This window comes from Armigeres subalbatus, chromosome 3 (assembly GCF_024139115.2).
Source record: "Armigeres subalbatus isolate Guangzhou_Male chromosome 3, GZ_Asu_2, whole genome shotgun sequence".
NCBI lineage: Eukaryota > Metazoa > Arthropoda > Insecta > Diptera > Culicidae > Armigeres > Armigeres subalbatus.
In genome coordinates, this window is record NC_085141.1 from 204120359 (window position 1) to 204143285 (window position 22927).

A 22927-nucleotide genomic window follows, 5' to 3' on the forward strand; every position below is an offset into this window, starting at 1 on the left:
TGTGGGTTTCGTGCTACAGCATTGGACATTTTAATTCTATAATTTACTTTTCAGTCCCTAGCAAAGCCGGATACATATAGCTATTAGCTATCTATATATCTCGGATACTTATTCAACGTATGTGACGTATGTGATTTTGTAAACAAAAATTTAAACGTTGATTTCTGCAATCTGATAGCACTCCCACGCAAACTATCGCCACATACAGGTAGGGGGAGGTTTCGGCTACATGTTCGTTGTATTGGTTTGCGTGGGAGTGTCATCATATTTGACAAATCGACGTATGCATCTTTGTTTACAAAATCACATACGTCGTTTTGAATAAGTTGCCGAGATATATAAAACTCAATGTTTGTATGTTTGTGTGTGTGCTCCAGCCTAACTTCTGAACCCATTATTGTATTGTTTAGTTATCGATCAATTCAACCATTTATCGAAATCATGGTTTGCCCAACGTAAAAAGCAATGATTAATGTGTTTCCTTCTGGATGGTGAATGTGATCCCTTCTTTAAAAATAGACGTTTGCTCGGAATAAGGCATCGGTGGATGTTTGTCCTTCTTTAGAAATAGACGTTTGCCCGGAATATGGCGATTATGGGTTCGCTCCCTTTTCCAAAATCAGTCAATGTTTTCAAATGAAATCTGCCTTCTTTTGATCAAATGATGAAGTATCGATAAGATAACGCAATTATCCTGTTGACCAATTGGTTTATTCATTTTCCGATTGTGAAAAAAAAACTGCGAATCAAACTGGCAATTCCGAGCAAGGCCGGGTACATAAAGCTAGTACATCATAATCGTAAAACACCTTAAGCTTAAAGAATCATTCACTTCCTTGACAGAGTGCTGGAAGCAACAAAGAAGACTTAACCGTTAGCAGCAGTCGCGGAGCTTCTCCACGTAAACTTATCAAACAAATAGCTTTGGAATCACCGCCGCAAGCAGAAGAGCTGCACAGCACTGTACTGCGAAGTGTTTCAGCAGATGTAAAAGCCGAAGTACCGAGTCGTGATGGGCCGAAGCAAACCAGACAAAGACTCCGCAAAGTAGGTCCATTTGCAATCGGATCGATCAGTGCATCGGACAGTAAAATGCGATATGCAGGATCATGGGCCCCGTCTAGCAAGGATGATTCTGATGGAGATGATACTCAAATTGGCAGTAACAGTTCTGAAAAGCCGGTACCTACTTTACTGTGACCAATTTAACGGAAGAATTTGATTTCAATGTTTGATTACTAAATTCCAGAGTGCATCCAGAATTGGTGATGAATGTATTTGTGAACGATGTTCAGAATGCGGTGCTATTAGGGAAGAATATACGGATGAAGAGATGGGAATTATGTTGATTATTTTAGGCACGTTCATCCATAGGGAGCCGGCCCTGGCAGCACCATTTCTTCCAGACATATTAACAATTGTATCAAGGTAGTTTGCATTTTTTTCATCATCATCATGACTATCTTATTTGCTTATTTGATTTTAGAGTGGCTCTGCATTCTACCTTTCCGTGGCAGTGTGAGAGTGCTACTCATCTCCCTGGAGGTTCACAGTCTGTAGCCCACCAATTTATACGGTGCGTTTTGCACCAGTTAGCTCCAAATGGCGTATTCTATCAGATATTCTTAACACAAGCAAATGGCAAGTATTTCTTAAACATTGAAGATGAAACCATTTTATGCATATTAAATGATACCGTAGATGATAGATTTCATAAATGATAGATAGATTTAGACCATTTTATGTAAAAACTGATTCTTCAGTTAGCCTACAAATAACCCATTTACGCCCAGATCAAGTCTAGCTCCAGTACATCAAAACATTAATAGTAAAATGATGATGACCGGAATATATTACGAAATAAACGATGCAGTAGTTGAGCGATGTCATGGGGTCAGCTTTGAGCATCTCGGCTGATATGCAATCGACCCCTGGTCGCACTAGTGGTCCCTATTTGGCCAATCCCATAAGAAAACAATGGGATTTGCCAAATAAGGAACCGAAATTAAGAATAGTGCCAAAACTGGTGCATGCGTTCCTATTATGGATTAATCAATTTTGATGATTATAACAAATTTTTGCTGTGATTTTCACTGCTGTTCGAAGGAGCAGGAAGTGAAACCTTTCGCTTGATATATAAAGTCCACCCACATGCCTTTTACTTATTTTTTTAAAATACTTGTTCTAATGTATGGCGACAATTAGTACACACACCCTAGTAGAGTTTGATTTTTATCTTTTAATTTGCTACTGATTCTGAATCTTCTAACCTTTTTGGTACATACCACGTTCAGAAGGAATATGATTTCACAGATTATATTAATTAAAGTTGTGAGTGCCTATTTTATCGTGTTTCTGCTCAGTTAGCAGATTGTTCGTGCAGTCCGATTTCGTTTTGTTTTGTGCGGTCGAAATGAAAATAATCCGTGCCTGTTTTAGCATGTTTTCTGCTCAAAAGGGAGATAGTTCGCGCGGTCAGTGATTGCGATTTGCGCGTCCAGTGAGTAGAGTAGCAATTGCCGACGTGTTCGTATTATTACGTATTGTCACAAAATTCGATTTTGTACGTATAGTGCGGTTGGTGAGTAAATAAATGCGTGTTTGAACGTATTTTATATAGGACGCGGAACATTTGCAGGTTCTGGGTCACTATGTTCTGCTTTTAAAAAAAGACGGAATCACTGTCTTCGACCAGAGGTCGCATAGACTGAACACTTAACATCTAGCATTAGACAACGGACAGGACATTCACACAACACTCAGTGGACCAGTGAAAAGTTTTCTCCTTACCGGGGCGGGAATCGAACCCACACTCCACAGCACATGCTTTGAACAGCAGCTCCTTTTCTTCTTAAACGCAACGGTCGATCGTTATCAAATTCAATAGTGATTAACTAGGCTTTGCCCTCTGTCGAATAAAGCTTGTTACGAGAAAAACGAAGATTAACTATATGAAGATTACTATATGAAAAGTTGTTTTTCTTAGCTTTTGTGCACACACATACACAGGGACAGACAGACATTCGTTCAGCAAGTCGAGCTGAGTCGATTAGTAGATCTTAGTGTCTCCGAGGCTTCTATAAAAAGTTCGTTTTTGTAGTGAAATGATAGCCTTTCGGTACATTTTTGTTGTACGAAAAAGGCAAAAAAGGTGGCAAATCTGTACACACGCCTGAAACGTAAGGCAACAAAAGTTGGACTAGCGATGAAGTAATGGGCGGACCCGAGCGTGACAAGGCCCGCTTAAAAAGCAGTCTTGCGATAAACGAGATTACTTTCGAGCTGGTGGCTGAATTCGACTACTTTAGATCCTTCCTGACGACTGACAATAACGGTAGTCGCGAAATAGAAAGGCACATCATTCGTGGAAATCGTGCCTACTAGAGGCTCCAGAAGAAACTGCGATCAAAAATGATTCACACCCGCACACCCATCATGTAAAAAACGATCATAAAACCGGTAATTCTTTATGGACATGAGACTTGGGCCATGCTCGAGGAGTATTTACAAGCACTTGGATTTTCGAGCACAACGAGCTCGAACCAACAATACATGCTGTGAGTGGTCAACGCGGTACAGCAGCAAAGCGTTTGCTCTGTATAGTTCGTATTGTTCATCATAACGTGAAGAACGAAGATAATAGAAAAATAAAAACCAATCGAATGATCTTGTTCGCTATGTGTACATAGAGCGTGTCTACGAAATGGTGAGTTGACATCCGGGAAGGAACGCCTAACATAGCCTTGGTCCTCAAAAGTTCCAATACTCACGCTTGTACGGGTCTTCCGATGACAATTGACCGCCAGCTAAGGGTTGCGTACTTAACTGGTAGTGTTGCCTGGGCACTGTTGTCCTTCTGACAATAGCTAGAGTAAGCGAGTGCGTCCTGTGGGGTCTGCCTATGATGTGGTGGAGTTCGACAGTGGGCTCTGTTAAACTTCTATAAAAAAAACTGCTTGGCCCTATCAAAGCGATCATGTGCCGCTCAAAGCGCACTAGCCTAGTCCTGGTGTTGGGCGGGGCTTTAAACAAATTTGACTGATCGAGCGTCTGTTCATCAAGGAGGTGCGGCTCCAACAGCGTGGTGGTGGGGTTCGACAGTGGGCTCTGTTAAACTTCTATAAAAAACTGCATGTGTCCACAAGCAGGCCCTATCAAAGCGACCGTGTGCCACTCAAAGTGCACTAGCCTAGCCCTGGTGTTGGGTGGGACTTTAAACAAATTTGACTGATCGAGCGTCTGTTCATCAAGGAGGTGCGGCTCCAACAGCGTCTGTTCTGGCATCCAGCGGCTGAGTATGAAATGCTATTTCCCGGATGCTATACCTAAGATGGCAGCCCCATCCCGGTGGATAGCGAACCTTGGGCCAACAACCTATTATTCCTGAAACATCAATTTGTTCAAGAATCCGATAATGATTGATTTGACGGCAACGGCTCTTAGCGCGAAACAACGGACATGAATAGGAACATGGAACGTTTTAACCCTAGCCCAGCAGGGTAAATTGCCACAACTTGCCAATGAGGCCGCATGAAGCTTGAGATTCTGGGACTGAGTGAAGTCTGTTGGCCAAACTATGGAGAACACAGAATACCGTCGGGACAAATTCTGCTACACTCTGGTTTACGAGGTGAACACGCTCCTCGGCATCGCGGAATGAAGTGGGAACCTATAAGTGAAATAATAACCGTTGCCAGCTTTAGAACGTGGGTCCGAAACCTTACTATAATCCAATTTTATGCGCCAATCAATGTTGCCGATCTGCCAGACAAAGAGACTTCTACAGCCAACTCAATGCCGTCGTAGATAAAATTCTAAAGGGTGATATCAAGATCTGTTTGGGCAACTTCACTGCGAAGATCGGATCCGACAACTCGAACCATGAGCGCATTATGGGACGCCATGGTCTCGGAGAAATGAGCGAAAACGGAGAACTGTTCGCAGAATTTTGTAGTAATAATGACATGGTGATCGTGGGATCGCTCTTCCCTCATCGACCGGTTCACAAGGTCACGTGGGTCTCCCGTGACGGCTTTACAGAAAATCAAATCGACCGCATCTGAATCAGCCGAAAATGGAAACGGAGTCTTCTTGATGTACGAAATAAACGTAGTGCCGATATCGCGTCTGATCATCGCCTCTTCATCGGCGAAATACGCTTGCGCATTGCGCGGATTCGTCGGCAGGATGAGAGAGTTGGACGACGGTTAAAGACACGCCGACTGGAAGATGTCACTGTGAAACGGGCCTTCGTTGAAGAACTGAAGACGCGTGCTGCAGATATTCCGGAATGTGGCAGCGTGGAAGACCAATGGACCGCCACCAAGAATGCCTTTGTCGCCACCAGCGAGAACAATCTGGGCGAAATGCGCACCCAGAGAAAACAATGGATCACTGATGAGACCTGGAGGAAAATAGAGGAGCGAAGAGAAGCTTAAGCCGCGATAGAGCGATCAAAAAACCAGAAGAGCCAAAGTCTTAGCCCGTCAACGATAATCGGCTCTTGAGAAGGAAGTAAAACGCTCATGTCGACGAAACAAGCGAGCGTGGGAAAACTCTCTGTTGGAGTTGCAACAGTTGTGCCACCCCTTTATATGTGTGGTTTGCATGTGCATCCCTGCAAGCACATCAGCAGTGGCAACACAGGAAACGTCAGCAGGAAAGCGTTCGCGCCTTCGCGCAAAAAGGCGTCATTCAAATTCAAATGTGCTCTCGCTGTGTAAACACTGTTTTTCATATTCTAATAAATATTTTACAAGTTTCGTTAATTAAACTACTTGATGCATTTTAATTCCATTGGAATCGAAATCCCAATAGGCTATTGGCCAGTTGCGTAGAAGTGCAGTAGTTTAATTCGATTATTTTTTTTTTCCGTCGCGATTCGTTTTTTGAATTTAACCAAGGACTGTATAGTTGTGCGTGGCTAAGAAGAAAAATGGCTGACACGAAGGTTTTGGTTGAAAAGCTGAACGACCAGAATTATGCAATCTGGAAGTTCAAGATGCGGCTTTTGTTAACGCGTGAAAAAGTGCTAAGTGTGGTGAACGATCCGAAGCCTGAAGGTGCTGATGCGGCCTGGACCTCGAAAGACGAGAAGGCGCAGGCATTGGTGGGATTGGCACTGGAAGATTCGCAGCTGATTCACGTGATGCAGAAGACAACGGCGAAGGAAATGTGGGATGCTTTGAAAGATTACCACGAAAGAGCGTCTCTTTCCAGCAAGATTCATGTGGTGCGGCAACTGGTGTCCATCCGGATGCCGGAAGGTGGGAACATGTCTGAGCACATCAAGCAGATGACGGCGTTACGACTTCGCTTGTCTGCCTTGGGGGAGGATATCAAAGATCACTGGTTTGTGGCTTTGATGTTGTCAAGTCTGCCTGCGTCATATGATGGCCTGATCATGGCTCTTGAGAGTCGGCCAGATGACGAGCTCACCGCCGATTTCGTTAAAGGGAAGCTACTGGATGAAGGTCGTCGTCGAATGGAGAAGAATCCCGAAGAAGAAAAAGTGTTCGTTACGGCACCGGGTGGGCATAGTAAGCCATCTAGTGCGAAGCCGAGAGCAGTGAAAGATAAAGTGTGCCACTATTGTAAGAAGGAAGGGCATTTTCGTCGTGATTGTCGCAAACTTGCATCGGATCGCCGTGAAAAAGAAAAGGCAAATGTGGCTACCGAACGCGGTAAGCAGTTCGAAATGTGTTTGGCTGCTGGAAAGCCAGGTGAACCAGGTATTTGGTACCTTGACTCAGGTGCTACCTCACACATGACGAATGACTTGTCTTTTCTGGAAGAGCTTGACAGATCCCATGGAGGGTTTATTTGCTTGGCGGATGGGAAAACCATCAAATCGACCGGTGCTGGTTCTGGAAAGATCTCCTGTGTGAATTCTGATGGTGCGCTAGTGAAAGTGAATCTCGGGAACGTTTTCATGTTCCATCGCTTGCTAGCAACTTGCTCTCTGTTGGTAAGATTGCTGACTTGGGTCTCACTGTTTTGTTCGAGAAATCCGGTTGCAAAGTGTTCAAGGGCAACGAGGTGGTGCTGGTCGGCCAACGGAAGAATGGCTTGTACCATTTAACGCAATTTCCGGATAAAGTGCTTTTGACCGAAGCAAAGCACAGTGACAAATGTGAGCACCTGTGGCACCGTCGTCTGGGGCATCGTGATTCGCAAGCTGTGTCGAAAATAGTGCGTGAGAAACTTGGTCACGGTTTGGAAATCACTGCTTGTAACGTGAAATCAGTGTGCGGACCATGTTGCGAGGGTAAGATGAGTCGAGACTCGTTTCCGAAGGCATAGAAGAGCCGAGCTAGTGAAGTTGGTGAACTTGTGCATAGCGATTTAGGCGGTCCGATGGAGATTCAAACACCGCGAGGGAATCGCTACTACCGTGGAGGCACCATATTTGACGCAGTTAAGAAAATTTTAAAAAGAATCATTATTTAAAAAATAATTCCAATATGGATTCGCTTAATATTCTGCATAACGAGCTTACTACTATTATATAATATGTAGAAATAATGAAACTTCGAAATAAAAGTTTATTTCTTAGTTTTTCAATCAGTTTTTACGTAGTACTTGAGGTGCACAACTTGACGCACTAATTTTACTATGTTCCTTATTTGACGCAAAGTTGTTCCTAATTTGACGCACTTTAAAACTATGTTAAAACTCAATCAGCCTTTATATAAAGACAGTGCAATAGAACTTGGTACGATATAAAATACCAAGTTAATTAATTATACAAAGAGGTATTTTTTTTGTTCAGTTTTTCTGCAAGTTATATGCTCTGTAACATGTAAGTGCTTTGTTAGTTTCATGAACCCTGCACATCATTCAAAATGCTTCTCATTTAGGTGTAAGAATCATGTGTTACGGGAGGATTAACTTTTACATTTCATTACATAACCAGCCTACCATGGTCTGTTGTATTTGTAATAAAAACATAACTTTCTTTGGTAATCTGCAATTTTGAATCTATAAACTGAGAAGTTTGTATAGCTTCTGTCTAAACTGAGAAGCGAACAGCTTCTGTCTAATCTGAAAACGCAACTTGTATATGAACGCTTTTAGAACCACATTGAAGCTACCAATCTGCAAATGTTACGTGACCGGCAGATATATCTCAAAAAATATGAGCTGCCCATCTATATACATTTGTTCAATAAACTATTCAATAAACTGAAGCTTATATGATAAAGGCAGCCATATTTTTGTTTGACTTCATATTCAGGGTTGTACGACTAGTAGCGACAGGAAATCGACAGAGTAACAAATTGAAAATGTGTTCATTGTTTTGGTTTGTTGGAATTTCGTGCAAAGAAAGTAAATTGAATTATATGATACTAATTTATTATAAAATATTGTTTGCTCGCAAGAATTCTAAAACTAGCATATAAAAACAGCATAATTACCAAATACCTGTAAGAAACGCATCAAATAAACGCATTCAAATCGAAGGCAGCATAAGGCTGGACACATAGTGGAATGATCCAATGTTGACTAATATTTAAAGTAGTTGAGAGTTAGTTAAAATTTAATGAATACATATTGCTTTTCCTCAGACTATTATTGAGGTTTATTAACACTGCCTTGTCTATTCGTATGATAAGATTAATTAGGAACATAACAATGCATTGTGAGCCAAATTTGACGCAGAACATTTTGGGTTGAAAAATGCGTTCGAATGTTGCAATGTTCAACGTAAAAGGTAAAGCTTACTCATAATGCTCAGCTGTTTGTAGGTAGGGGTAAAAGATTCTCACAAAAGTTATTTTGCGTGAAAAAATGATCATTCGACCCTTAGCATTGATGATGATGATGATGATGATGATGATGATACTACCATCTATTGTAGCAAGGCACCTGCCGATAGCACTGGCCATATCTGACAAACGATTTGATCATGATTATACTACTGTTTGTATTTAATCAGACTCCTGTATGAAGGGCCAAAAATGGGTGGAGTGGTTCCATAAGCAGAGACACTTATGCGAATCCACGGGATGAATAGAGAATCTCCTTCCAGAAGAAAGTTCGTACATACAATATTATAATCTAGCCCTCGTTTGCCAGATTGACCCAATAGATGGGGAGAAGAGCCCGCCCTTTATCCACGAGATGTTAACAGTAGGAAGTTGGCGATTCCACTCTTCCTACCCAAATCGCTTCAATCGGGTGCCCTGATGGTTTTTTTATGGCATATAATCAAATAGTTTCAACATAATTTGGTAAATATATATAATGGAATTCTCTCACCAAGTTTCAATTCCATGTCCTAGGCGAGAAAGGACCTCTCTTCAACGCCAGCTAGTTTTAGATTTATGCCTTCAGAGATAGGAAACCAATAGCTCTTCAAGAGATGTTCTGGTTTAGATCGGGGAATATGCTTCATTCTGGGTCAAAGTTCGAGAAATAGACTTCTTGATTTCTAAAAAGATGAAATAAAAAAGACGGATGGCAGTATCATACATAATAATATAATTGTTTTGATTAATATGAATATGTATTCTGACTTTTTTGCCTTTCTCGTACAACGAACTTTTTTTCTAAAAGATTTTTCTTTTTTTTCTTTTTGGGCAAAATGAGATTTTTATATATTCTGAAGCCTCGTCCAAAATAAAATATTCTGGCAAAAAAAAACCTAAAAAAAACTTAGTTCGGAAATGTATGATTTTTTTTTTCGTTTGAGCATGAGCATGAGCATGAGCATGATTGACCGCCCACGGTTGCTATTCCGTTATTGCCAGGTCAGCTGTAATTACACAGGGAACCAACAGATGATGTTTGGGACTAGCATCATCCTCAATGTGTAAAAACTGGTGACCCAATATAAAGCAATACCAGCGCTGGCCGTGTCCTAATGCAGGTCAATTAAGGAAAGGGTAGGAAAATGTTGCCGTGATACTCGCTTTGATGGAAGCCGACGAGTCATCTGCACTTCCACGAGAAATCACTGGGAGGTTGGATATATGAGGTAGGGCATGTAGCGGGGTTCGTTTTGGTAAACGGTATGCTGTGTGTAACGTGTAGTTTGATTATCGTGCACTAAATAGTTCAATCACTGACCGCACAAAGTAGAACAAAAACTCCGTGATCTCGAGACCGTTTTGTTTTGATCAATCACGTCCTATCGCACACTTAAGTATTTGAAGAAATTACCGCACAAAGCAGAACAAAAATCCGTGGTCTCGAGACCGTTCTACTTTTAAACAAACTCTTTCTATCGCACACTAATTAGGCTAGATGTACCAGTTGTGGCTATAGCACCAGTTGTCGCACTAGTGCTTTATATGCCAAATGGCCAATCAAATCACCGCAAACCAAGTTCATATCGATGAAGCATATTCATATGACACGATAACACCTTTGATTTCCTCCAAAACAAGCAAAGCATAATTGTAAAAATTGATTTTGCTTAATTTTTGACGTCCTTTGCACCAGTTATCGCACTAGTGGTCCCAATTTGGACAGTCCCATAAGAAAACAATGGGATTTGCCAAATAAGGAACCAAAATTAAGAATAGTGCCATAACTGGTGCATGCGTTCCTATTATGGATTAATCAATTTTAAGGATAATAACAAATTTTATTGTGGTTTTCACAGCTGTTCTAAGGAGCAGGAAGTAAAACCTTTCGCTTGATATATAAAGTCCACCCACACGCCTTTTAGTTATTTTTTAAAAAATAGTTGTTCTTAGGTATGGCGACAATTGGTACACCAACCCTAATTTAAAAACTTTTACCTTTATGGTCCCGCGACGAAGAAAAAAACTAACACAATGCAGGTTTGGTGGTTTCTGCATACTAGAGATCGCGCTTCTACGACCGAATCGTCACGCACTAATAAACTTTATTAACTTTGACTGATTACATTAATTGTCCCGCACTTAAGAGAAAATCTCGCATATTGTAATCTCGGTAATTTTAGCATACCGAGAAACGGGTAACTGCGACCGAACCGACGCGCACTATAACACGAGCTTTCAAGCACTATTCCAATTATTACCAGGAAATGGTAGACATTTTTTATTTTTTATGCCATTCTTTCCTCAATGCAGTCAAAGAAATCAAATTCGAACTTTCTATATGATTTGTGATTTTGATGTGGTATTTGACATTTTGTAGCAAGATTGCAGGTTTTAGATGGCAGAATTTAGGTGGCAGATTTTTATTAAATCAATGACATAATTTAAGTATTTTTGCTAAGCTAAAATCTTTCGCAATATTATATATTACAAATGAAAACTATCCACCAAATAAGATGTGTTCACCCATTGTTCATTACAATGTTCACCCAACGAGAGTTTTAAGAAAAAATGATGATTAAAAGGTGTTAAATATTAGGAATTCCTAGAAAGATATTTTTATGATTGTGATACAAAAATGCCATGTTGAATAATGGCACGTTCACAATTTATGTCTCGGTTGAAGTGTAAAAGGTTTTCGCGGAGATTGTTCATAGTTTCCTTGTTCCAGAAAATAATATATAGAGGGAGAGGAAGGCATTAACGTAGTACGGGAAGCACGAACAATTCTCGGTTACTTATTCAAAAGGACGCACGCGGTCCTGCAAACATAGATTCAAACGTTGATTTGTTCAATCTGATGGCACCCCCACGCAAACCAAAACCACCAACAGGTAGCCGAAGGCTTCCCCTACCTGTGTGTACTGATGGTTCGCGTGAGAATCCCCGTCCACAAAACCACATACGTCCCTCTGAATAAGAGAATTATCGAATGATCATCATTTTCTTCATCGATGTAAATACATATTAGATAAGAAAAAAAATTTACTTATCTTTGAAATCCTCCTCCTGGCATCACAGTTGAAAATCAGCATTGTTGCACACGTTTTTTGATCGAACAACGATCAACTGGAACGACTTCTGAATGCTTCAGGTACTATTTCTCCAGCAAAAACGGGTGAAGATTTCAATTGGCTTGAGAGCTTAGGTGAAAAACTTTTTTTTGACGGGAGAAAATTTTTTTCGTGACGAAAACACGTCCGACTATTACCAAGGCATCTATGATTTTTTTTTCGTTTGTTTGAAAAACTACCACACGCACTTTGAAGATTACGGAGATTATGGAGCACTGTTTGCCATTTCCGAACTGAAAGTGTACCAGGGCATTGAGTATTGCCAACAACTACTGATCTGTTTCGAAGAAATTAAAAGATTCGGTGCCAATTTGTTCAAAAACAATTTTTTGTCGTTTTCTAGGAATTGTGTAAAAAGGATATATGCAGTTTCTCAAACAAGTGATTCATGTATTACTAAGTTTCTATTGTACAAAATATGTTAACACTAAGATTCTAAATGTCAAATAACATTTTCGTTATTAAAATATTGTAGGCATTAAATAGCAAGATTTTCAGATTTCTGAACTATAATGCTTTTCATATTTGAAGAAAAATACAAAAGCAAAAAGAACAAAAATTCTATAAGAATCCAGATGAACATTTCAGTAAAACTTTGAATGTTTATAATCCTATACTGGTTCTGAACAAATGTGCGATGATTTGAGTAGATTATAAGAGGTACTGTATTTTGGCGTGTGATGAATATTAGTAACGTAAATTGACTCAAAAAACGTTCTATTAGAAGGCAATTTTTTGTCGAACAGGTCAGGTGTTGATAATTGTTTTACAACATATGCTAAGTGTGTATGTGATAATGGAAAATTAAATGTGTGAAAATTGAATTAATTCAGAGCCACTATTACGCTGTGAATGTGACGATCTTGATGTAAATTTGAAACTTATCAACTTATCAGATATGATAGCATAGCATAGAACTCTTGCATAAATCGTAGTTGCAGAGATATAGCCTATACTTTACGATTGTGACCCCCAAATCCGGTACTGAATTCAGTCAATCCTACCCTACTCAAATGGTGAAACCATCGGAATTGACCAGAAATCTTTACAAATATTTTCGAGATGGTTTGATGGTTGATTTGATAACTTTCAGGCTTTAAGCGTCCAGAATATTGAGCTGATGTTAAAATTATAGGAAGAACATATATTTATTCCCGTTGAACACAAAAGATATCGCGAGATATTTCGACGATCAGGTGCTAAATGCGGCCCATTTGAAAAAAAAAATCCGTTCGTCTGGGTCTTTGAGGGTTAAGAAAATTTCCGGTTTTGGCATTCAGATGATGACATTTAGATATGCTTTTGGCTCAATTTGCCTAAATGGCCTATATTTGCCTATTCGGGATTTGCGTAGTAAGGTTTTCAACATTGTTTTGGAAATATTAGTTTCAGGAAAATGAAGTTGCCAACTGGATATAGTTCTCTAAGAATTCATTATTAGAAAACACTTCTTACGGTTCTCAACCATTTTATTATAAAGGCAAACATAATAGCACATTTTCTTGTCGCTAACGCAGAAATGACACAACTTACAGAACTTTCATTCCGACATCATCACCTAAAACCGGACCCCTAAAAGAATTAACGGATTTCACAGGGAACGATAAAGTTTGAACGCAAAAAAATAGTACATTCAATAGAAAAAAGCATACATAATCGTTCAGTAAAGTTTGAAACTGAAATGTATAATAATATATTGAAGTGCTACTACGTCTTAGCAAATTATAATTGAATAGCTTGTGCTCTGTTTATCGTTTCCATGGTGGAAAATGCAATTCATACATACCAGATACGATGAAATTATAAATTTTGTAAAAACTCCATACTTTCTGTCAAATAGAACCTTATCGTAGACGCGGATGTAATCTTGAAACCTTGCTTTATGTTTCAGCCTCTATTCCATTGCTCTCCATGAAACACGGAAACTAGCCATTGCCGTAGTATGAACTCTCCAGATGTGTCCTTCCCGGAGATTGGTTGCGCGATGGTATTGGGGGACCATTCAACGTACTGTCCCGGCACTTTTCGCTATTCACAGGAGTCTTCGCTCTCTCAAGAGCCAGAATAGGTACGTTTGCGTACGTTTTGACATGGAAAAACTGTCAAAACGCACGCAAACTTATCCATTGTGCTTGGTCCATCACAACTCACTATTCACAGTCACTGGATTTTTTTTAAAGATCTTACAGTAAAATAAAATGACGATTTTCATCATTCGACCCTTAGCATTGTGGCTAAAAAAGAAAAAAATTGACGCATTATGAGTATGACTTCCATATATTTTATTCGGGTACGTTGATGCTTCATCAATAATATGCTGTTTATGCCATATATGCAAAGAAGAAGAGCAAATAAAGCCATCTAGCTTGATTCGTTGATATATTTTTGGCGAAAATAGGTTTTCTGCATCATTTGATTTGAGAGTGCGTCAAGTTTGGACCTGCGTCAAATATGGTGCTTCCACGGTATATAGTGTTGGTAGACGATTACAGTCGCTATTCTGTGCTATATTTGCTTCAGCGCAAATCGGATGCAGAAGAGAAAATCCGCGACTACTGTAATATGATGAAGAATCAATTTGGTCGTTTCCCGAAGAGCATTCGTTCCGATGGAGGTGGCGAGTATTGCGGTAGCTCCTTGAGGAAGTTTTTCGCGGACAATGGGATTGGTCAAGAGATGTCGGCCCCATATTCGCCGCAACAGAACGGTATAGCTGAACGGAAAAACCGTCATCTGAAGAAAATGATGCGTTGCATGTTGGCAGAATCGGGTTTGGCGAAGAAGTTTTGGGGTGAGGCGATCAATACTGCAAACTATTTGCAAAATCGGTGTCCGTCGTCATCAATAGTTTGTACGCCGTATGAGTTGTGGTTTAAGAAGAAGCCATCAAGGCACTCGATGTGAAGTCCATGAAACTAGTGTTCGTTGGTTATGCGGAAGGGCGAAAAGCATATCGCTTCTTGAATGTGCAGACAGGCCATATCACCATCAGTAGAGATGCCAAATTTCTTGAACTGTGTAGTGTAAAGGAAGTCGTTCGTACCGAGCCTGTAGCTTCAGGAGGAGTTTTTGATGTGCCTTTGTCGCTGCCATCGAGTGAACAGACCCTGGAAGAAGAAATAGGTGAGCTATCGGAAGAAATCAGTGTAATGTCTGAAGAAGATTTGGATGATACGTTTTATGGTAGTGCTTCGGATGGTGAAAACTTGTTTCCCGGATTTCCACTGGACGAAATCGCTCGGCGCTCTCGTCGTTCAACGAAAGGTATTCCACCTAATAGGCTGATTGAGGAAATCATGGCAGCTGAAACTGTTTCGGAAGATGAAGTGGAGCCTAAGAATCTGAGGGAAGCATTGGCTTGTGGGCGGAAGCAAGAGTGGATAGCAGCGATGGAAGACGAGCTGAAATCGCACTCCGAAAACGAAACGTGGGAATTGGTAAACCTACCTGATGGACGAAAGCCTGTTGGTTGCCGTTGGGTCTTCAAGCTAAAACGAAACGCAAATGGTCAGGTGACGAAACGCAAAGCCCGTTTGGTAGCGCAAGGTTTCTCCCAGAAGTTCGGAGAAGACTACGACGAGGTATTTGCTCCGGTCACTACACACGACGTTTCGACTTCTCTTGGCGCTGGCAACCAAAATGGGAATGGTGTTGAAACATTTTGATGTCAAAACCGCCTACTTACATGGCCACCTTGATGAGGAGTTATACATGGTGCAGCCGCCCGGATATGTGAATAAAGGCAAACGTAACTTGGTGTGTCGCTTGAGGAGGAGTATTTACGGACTGAAGCAGTCAGCAAGATGCTGGAACAAGCGACTGGATGAGGTTTTGAAAAATTTGGGATTCAGGCAGAGCAAGGCAGACAACTGTTTATACACGAAGAAAGTTAATGGGAAGTATGTGTATCTACTTGTGTATGTGGATGACATTCTTGTCGGTTGTGTGGACGAAAAGCAAATTGGCATAGTATATGAACAGCTTAAGAAGCATTTCGATATGACCGATATGGGCGACTTAAGTTATTTTCTCGGCATGGAAATTCGTAAAGAAGCATGTGGGTATAATGTGTCGTTAGAAGGATATATTGATCGAGTGGTTGAAAAGTTCGGACTTCGCGAAGCAAAAGGGGCGAAAACTCCCATGGAAACGGGATACGTGAAGGAGGAAGATAAAAGTAGTGCTTTGTTGGATCAAAATAAGTTTCGAAGTATCGTCGGTGCACTGTTGTATGTAGCAGTCTGTGCACGTCCGGATGTAGCTGTGAGTGCATCGATACTTGGGCGAAAGGTGAGTGCGCCAACCGAGGCGGATTGGGTAGCAGCGAAGCGAGTCGTTCGTTACCTAAAAGCGACAAAGGGGTCGTACACATATTACGTAAGCAATTTTTCTGGGTTTTTTGAGCCCCCCTCCCCCCCTGTAAGATTTTTTTCATACAAATGATTTTTTATTTATATGGAGCATAAGATATTGACCGACCCCCCCTCCCCCCATAAGTGCTTACGTAATATGTGTACGGCCCCAAAGGATTGGCGGTTGCAGTATAGCAAAGCTGGTGGTGACCTGGTCGGATTTTCTGATGCGGATTGGGCTGGTGACATTCGTTCCAGGAAGTCAACCACCGGTTTTGTGTACCTGTATGCTGGCGGTGTAGCAGAAAGCAGTCGAGTGTCACACTATCTTCGATGGAGTCGGAGTACGTGGCACTAAGTGAAGCAAGCCAGGAATTGGTATGGCTACAGAAGCTACTGGATGATTTTGATGAAGCAACTGAAGGACCTGTAACGGTGATGGAGGACAACCAGAGTTGTATAACATTTGCCAGGTCTGAACGTGTGAGCCGACGATCTATGCATATTGAGACCCGGGAGAATTATGTTCGAGAGTTATGTCAAGGTGGAGTGCTTGAGTTGAAGTATTGTCCGACTGAAGATATGGCTGCAGATATTTTGACTAAGCCTCTTGATACGGTTCAGCAGAGGAAGTTCTCTGAGATGATGGGATTGTCTACAAGTGGTGGCAGCAAAGGTTGAGGAGGAGTGTTGGAGTTGCAACAGTTGTGCCACCCCTTTATATGTGTGGTTTGCATGTGCATCCCTGCAAGCACATCAGCAGTGGCAACACAGGAAACGTCAGCAGGAAAGCGTTCGCGCCTTCGCGAAAAAAGGCGTCATTCAAATTCAAATGTGCTCTCGCTGTGTAAACACTGTTTTTCATATTCTAATAAATATTTTACAAGTTTCGTTAATTAAACTACTTGATGCATTTTAATTCCATTGGAATCGAAATCCCAATACTCTCTGGCCGACGAAACAGAGAGAGCCGCAGCAACCGGGGACATTCGTCTCCTCTACGATATCTCACGACGCTTAAGCGGGGCGAAGATGAATGCAACGATGTCTGTGAAAGACGCAAATGATCAGTTATTGGGTCCTAAAGCCCTACCTTGTTTATGGTTGCAAACGATAGTGCATCGGTCAAGAATACTTGTACCGTTGTTATAAAAATTCTGGTAAAATTCTAAATCAATAAAAATATTTTTGTGTTTAAGACATTTTAAGGCAAATTGGGTCCTAAAATGAAGAATCGATATTCGATTTTCTTTCAGGGAACGATGAAGGTAATCATTCTAAACGTGTCAGTTTTTCTTTAGACTCAAAAATCTAAAAGAACATTGTTTAATTTGAAATTGAAAAATAGATGAAAAATGCTTCCTCGACATTTTCGGTCTTGTTTGACGTACGGATTCAAACGCACTAGCATAACACCGCAGGACCCAATTTTGGGCTGTGCAACATTTCAGAACGAATGAACCATCAGCCCAAAACGTCAGCCCCATATATTAACTGTCAAAGGTTGAGTCAAGTGCCCTGCGGTGTTTTGCTAATGCGTTTGAATCCGTACGTCAAACAAGACCGAAAATGTCGAGGAAGCATTTTTCATTTTTTTTTCAATTTCAAATTAAACAATGTTCTTTTGGATTTTTGAGTCTAAAGAAAAGCTGACACGTTAAGAATGGTTACCTTCATCGTTTTCTGAAAGAAAATCGAATATCGATTCTTCATTTTAGGACCCAACTGACCAGCTGAAACGCTGGTTCGAGCATTTCGAACAATTTTTTTTCAAGTGCCAGCCAGGCCACCACCAACTCGGCATGATCTGCCTAGGATCCGACGTATAACACGCGTCAATACCGAAGCTCCATCACTGTTAGAGTGTTAGAGGTTCAAACAGCCATTCAAAGCATGAAATCGAATAAAGCCCCAGAACTGGTGCAAAGGACGTCAAAAATTAAGCAAAATTGATTTTTACAATTATGCTTTTCTTGTTTTGGAGGAGATCAAAGGTTTTATCGTATCATGTGAATATGCTTTATCGATGTGAACTTGGCTTGTGGTGATTTGATTGGCCATTTGGCATATAAAGCACTAGTGCGACAACTGGTGCAATAGCCACAACTGGTACATCTAGCCTACTTGTCATAAGACTAGTTTGTACAATCCCATTGAATTCCACCACTTAATTGTATCTTGACAGATACTTCGACCTCAACAGTAAGGCCGTCTTCAGTGTCTCGTACTTGACTAGACTTCGAGCCAAGTACGAGACACTGAAGACGGCCTTACCGTTGAGGTCGAAGTACGTATCTGTCAGGATACAATTAAGTGGTGGAATTCAATGGGATTGTACAAACTCGTCTTATGACAAGTGAAGACATTCCACTAAAAAGCTCAAAATAATTTTCTTAACAAACTCTACTAGTTGAATTTTTCCATTCTTCAGATTTGATCAGAATGATGGGTTATTTAAATTATATGTAAAACAAACTAATATTCTTATCTATTTCTTCTTTTTTTCTCCAGAAACCGTGCGCAGAAAGTTTTACAAGAGTGTAGCCATTAGTCTCAATGATTTCACTGAGCTCAACCCGACCAGTCCGGTGCAAATGTTGGTGGAAACGCTCAACTCTAAGAAAACACTTCCAGTAGACATGCTGCCAATTATTCTCAGAAATTTGTCGGAGTATTTACAGAGCATTCAAGTGGATAACATAAGCGGAAGTGTTTGGGCTACAGCTGTGCAAGGCATTGATAGCCTATTCCGAAGGATCGTTTTCATCCTACCAAGTTTGGACGAAGCAGATAACCTGTTACACATAATGACATCTATATTGAAAGTTCCACAACTTTCTAAAGTAAGGCTTAATTAAGAATGATAATTGGAATTGGTTTGAATAACTCCTGATGGCGTTTTTTTCAGAATGTATTAGAGCCGTTCTCAAAAATCTTAAGCTATGGAATACAAAATCTTACATTATCCCACAAAGTTTTAGTGGACCTATGTTATTTGAATAGCCGTGCATTTTCTAAGGAACGTGATAAGCTTCAACTATGCCGACAAATGGTCTTTGAGCTCGTACAGGCTTTGAAGTTTAAAACGAATATCCCTGATAGCAACCTGTTGCTATTGGTGGGCATTTTGTTACAGGATGCTGGTGGCGCGATGCCACCCGGTGTGATCGAAGATCTTCCAGAAACTGCTCCCCAATTCAGCTGTAATATAGCAGAGTGCATGCGACAAACTTATCTTAATGATGTAATGGAATTTTTAGCGGATTTTCACACGCTCAGCAAAATCAAAGTGAGTACACATACAAAAATAACAAAAATGTGCAAAGTGCTTTGAATTAGACTTCAAATTGATGTATCGACGATTAGCGAAAGTTCAAATTCCAAATCTATACTTCGGTCAATGTACTTACGCATGCGTTATCATTAAAATATGATTTTCAGTTTCTTTTCACATCACGACAGAATTTCAAAAACGGTGGAATTACGTCAGGCCTGAGTGAAGACACCTTGGGCGGAGTGCTGAAGGGAGCTGTGGCCCAGTATCTAGCACTGGAAATGTCGCATGGTAACTCGAGAGATAACAGAGCTGTATCCAGATATTTGCCATGGCTGAATAACGCTCCGTCTTCACTCCAACAAGGGTATGTAACTAACGTGTTATATTTTATAAGCTGCCGAGTCCTAGGTTGCCAAACACAAAAAACATCGTACTTGGCAGCGCTACAAACACTAAGCTTGTGGCATCCGTTGTCTTCTACATACTCAGAATAGTTAAAACAACGAAATAACATTGTTCTAGTCGAATGCGCAAAAATCGGTTCAGGTTAAATATATGAAACTAGTATGAGGATACACTGAGGCAATATAGACATAGACATAAACACACCTACGAATAAAGGATCACGATTCGAAGCATGGTACATGGAACTGCAAGTCGCTATGTTTCGCAGGATGCGACAAGATAATCTACGATGAATTACATCCCCGCAACTTCGACGCCCACTCTACAGGAAGTTAATTGGGCAGGACAGAAAGTGTGGAGAAGCAGGCATCGATCGGCTACCTTCTACCAAAGCTGTTGCACCACCAACAAACAGGCACCCTTCTTCATAGTGCTGGGCAAGATACGCCAACGCGTTTGATTGGGTGATTTAGCGCAAGAATGTGCAAACTGAGGCCGTTTCTACAACTATAGCATCATCAACTGCCCACGCGAAGGGAGACCTGACAACGAGAAAGAAGCAAAATATCCACAAGGCCACAAGAAACGGAAAACCAAATCGACCACGTTCTAATCGACAGTAAATTCTTCTCCGACATCACGAATGTCTGGACCTACCGCAGTGCGAATATTGAATCCGATCACTACCTCGTAGCAGTATCCCTGCGCTCAAAACCCTCGACGGTGTATAACACGCGTCGAAGTCGAACGTCACGGCTTAACATTGGGCGACTACAAGACGGTAGACTAGCCCAAGATTAAGCGCAGCAACAGGAAGTGGCACTACCAACGGAAGGCAGCTAGGCGCAATTTCTCTTGAAAATGGCTGGAGAGTGGAGAGATATTCGATTCGCCATTGGTAGCACCGCTGCACAATTTGTCGAGAGAAAAGCGCCAGCAGGAAGATCGAGATCGCGAAGAGACGGAGCAACTGTACTGCTCTAGTGTCATACGGAAGTTCTTTGAGAAGTTGAACCGTGCACGTAAGGGCTACGTGCCGTCACCTGACATGTGTAAGAAAATCTTCTTACGGACGAGCGTGAGGTAGTCCAAAGGTGGTGACAGCACTACGAAGCATTGGCGTAACTACAGGGGGCTAGGGGGAGCTATAGCCCCACCTAGGAACTGGCTAGCCCCCCCTAGAAAATTTGTTACTTTGTATAAGTATTGCGCATATCTAGTCCACTGATTATATACAGGGGTAAATGCAGAGAAAGGGTTGTCTTCATTATCCAATTACTCTCTTCTCTCTTCGCTCAAGTTTTTGAACTTCGAGCAATTGTTATAAGGCTTGCTCACGACACGTTATAACTTATGAAATACCTCATCAACAAGTAAATTAAAAAATATATTATTTATTAGTATTACAAGTACTAAATGGATAATGGACAATTCCTTGAGATTTTCAAGTTTTTCCAGGGTTTTGTGAGTAATTGTTATCTAAATCGAGCATATGATCTTAACCTTCCTAACTAATACCAATCCTAAAAGCTGCAGCGCATTTTAATTATCACTGTAGGCTTCTTGAGAAAGGTTCGGTAAAACACTTAGATTTCAAGTAGAGGTAACTAAAAGTTGAATAAGAAAGAACTTTGTGTTCTTTCGGATGGATTTTAGAAACTCCGCATACTATTTAATTCTCTAAACACATATTGTCGCTGCAGCAATGAAACCAGTGAAAATGTCTCAGTAGGAGTGAAATAGACCTACTGAGAGAAAAGATGTGTTAAATGTTCCTATGTGTTAACTTGTTAATTTGTTTTTTTAAACTAAATTGAAAATTGACGACCAATAAGTTGTATTGGGATGTAAAACTGATTTTTTTTAAATCATCCTAGAAGTTATTCTAATAGAAAAGAAACGTTAGTTTGTTGTGGTCAGATCGCCGTTTGAATTGTCAGGCCACTGAATTGAAAGCTGGCGAAAAGAATTTAACTAACTAATTTATTCAATATTTAATTTATAATGTATTCTAGGTTCGAAGCAAATCAAAAAATCCTTTTGAAATCAGGATCGTGCTTCACATTCTATTTACGGTGAACCCAACACCTATGGTTTTCTGAACCTATCAAGGATTTCAGGAATCCTACGAGATTTCTAGATTTTTGTAACAGGGCTGAGTGTCGATGAACATCATTTAAAATATTTAAGTCGTCCATTACATTGATATCTGGTAGACCAACAATATACACCAGTTGAATCGAGCGAAAATGGTAAACTTTCTGGATTATGAGTGTTAAAATAGAAAAGTTTAGGAAAAGTTAGCCCCCCCTAGAATTTTTCATTAGTTACGCCAATGCTACGAAGAGCACTTGAATGGCGATGTGGCAGGAAACGAGAGCGGTATGGTGACGAACCTAGGAGCACGCGCGCAAGACATACGATTTCCAGGTATGGATCTCCAGGAAATCCAGGAGGAGATTGGCAGGCTGAAAAACAACAAAGAACTGGGTTTGACCAACTACCAGGATAGTTATTTAAATACGATGGTGATGCTAGAGCGCTGTACTGGGTGATTACCAAGATTTGGGAGCATAAGGTTTTGCCGCAGGAATGGATGGAAGGTGTCGTGTGTCCCATCTACAAAAAGGGCGATAAGCAACTATCGTGCACTCACATTGCCGAACGCCGCCTACAAGGTACTCTCTCAAATTTTATGAAGTCGACTAACACCAATTGCAAGAGAGTTCGTGGGGCAGTACCAGGCGGGATCCATGGGCAAACGCTCTTTCACATACTAGGTGTTCGCCGTACGCCAGATATTGCAGAAATGCCTCGAATACAACGTACCCAAACAGCATCTATTCATCGACTTCAAAGCCACATATGATGCAATCGGTCAAGACCAGCTATGGCAGCTAATAAACGAACACGGATTTCCGGATAAACTGACACGGTTGATCAAAGCGACGATGGATCGGGTGATGTCCATAGTTCGAGTTTCAGGGACATTCTCGAGTCCCTTTGAAA

The 22927-nt window shown here is 40.9% G+C and overlaps 1 protein-coding gene across 3 annotated transcripts in view; it reads left to right on the plus strand.

Annotated features, from left to right (window-relative positions):
- LOC134226959 (protein unc-79 homolog) overlaps positions 1–22927 on the plus strand; it is an 82315-nt gene that overhangs the window by 56776 nt on the left and 2612 nt on the right. For 2 of the 3 annotated variants that reach the window (XM_062708106.1, XM_062708108.1), the window contains exons 22-27: positions 844–1182; positions 1250–1428; positions 1487–1641; positions 18748–19079; positions 19145–19525; positions 19699–19877. In XM_062708106.1, the coding sequence (XP_062564090.1) occupies positions 844–1182; positions 1250–1428; positions 1487–1641; positions 18748–19079; positions 19145–19525; positions 19699–19877 (1565 nt within the window). Of the gene's footprint in view, positions 1–843; positions 1183–1249; positions 1429–1486; positions 1642–18747; positions 19080–19144; positions 19526–19677; positions 19878–22927 lie in introns of all 3 variants that reach the window. The other variant, XM_062708105.1, reaches the window with a different exon arrangement.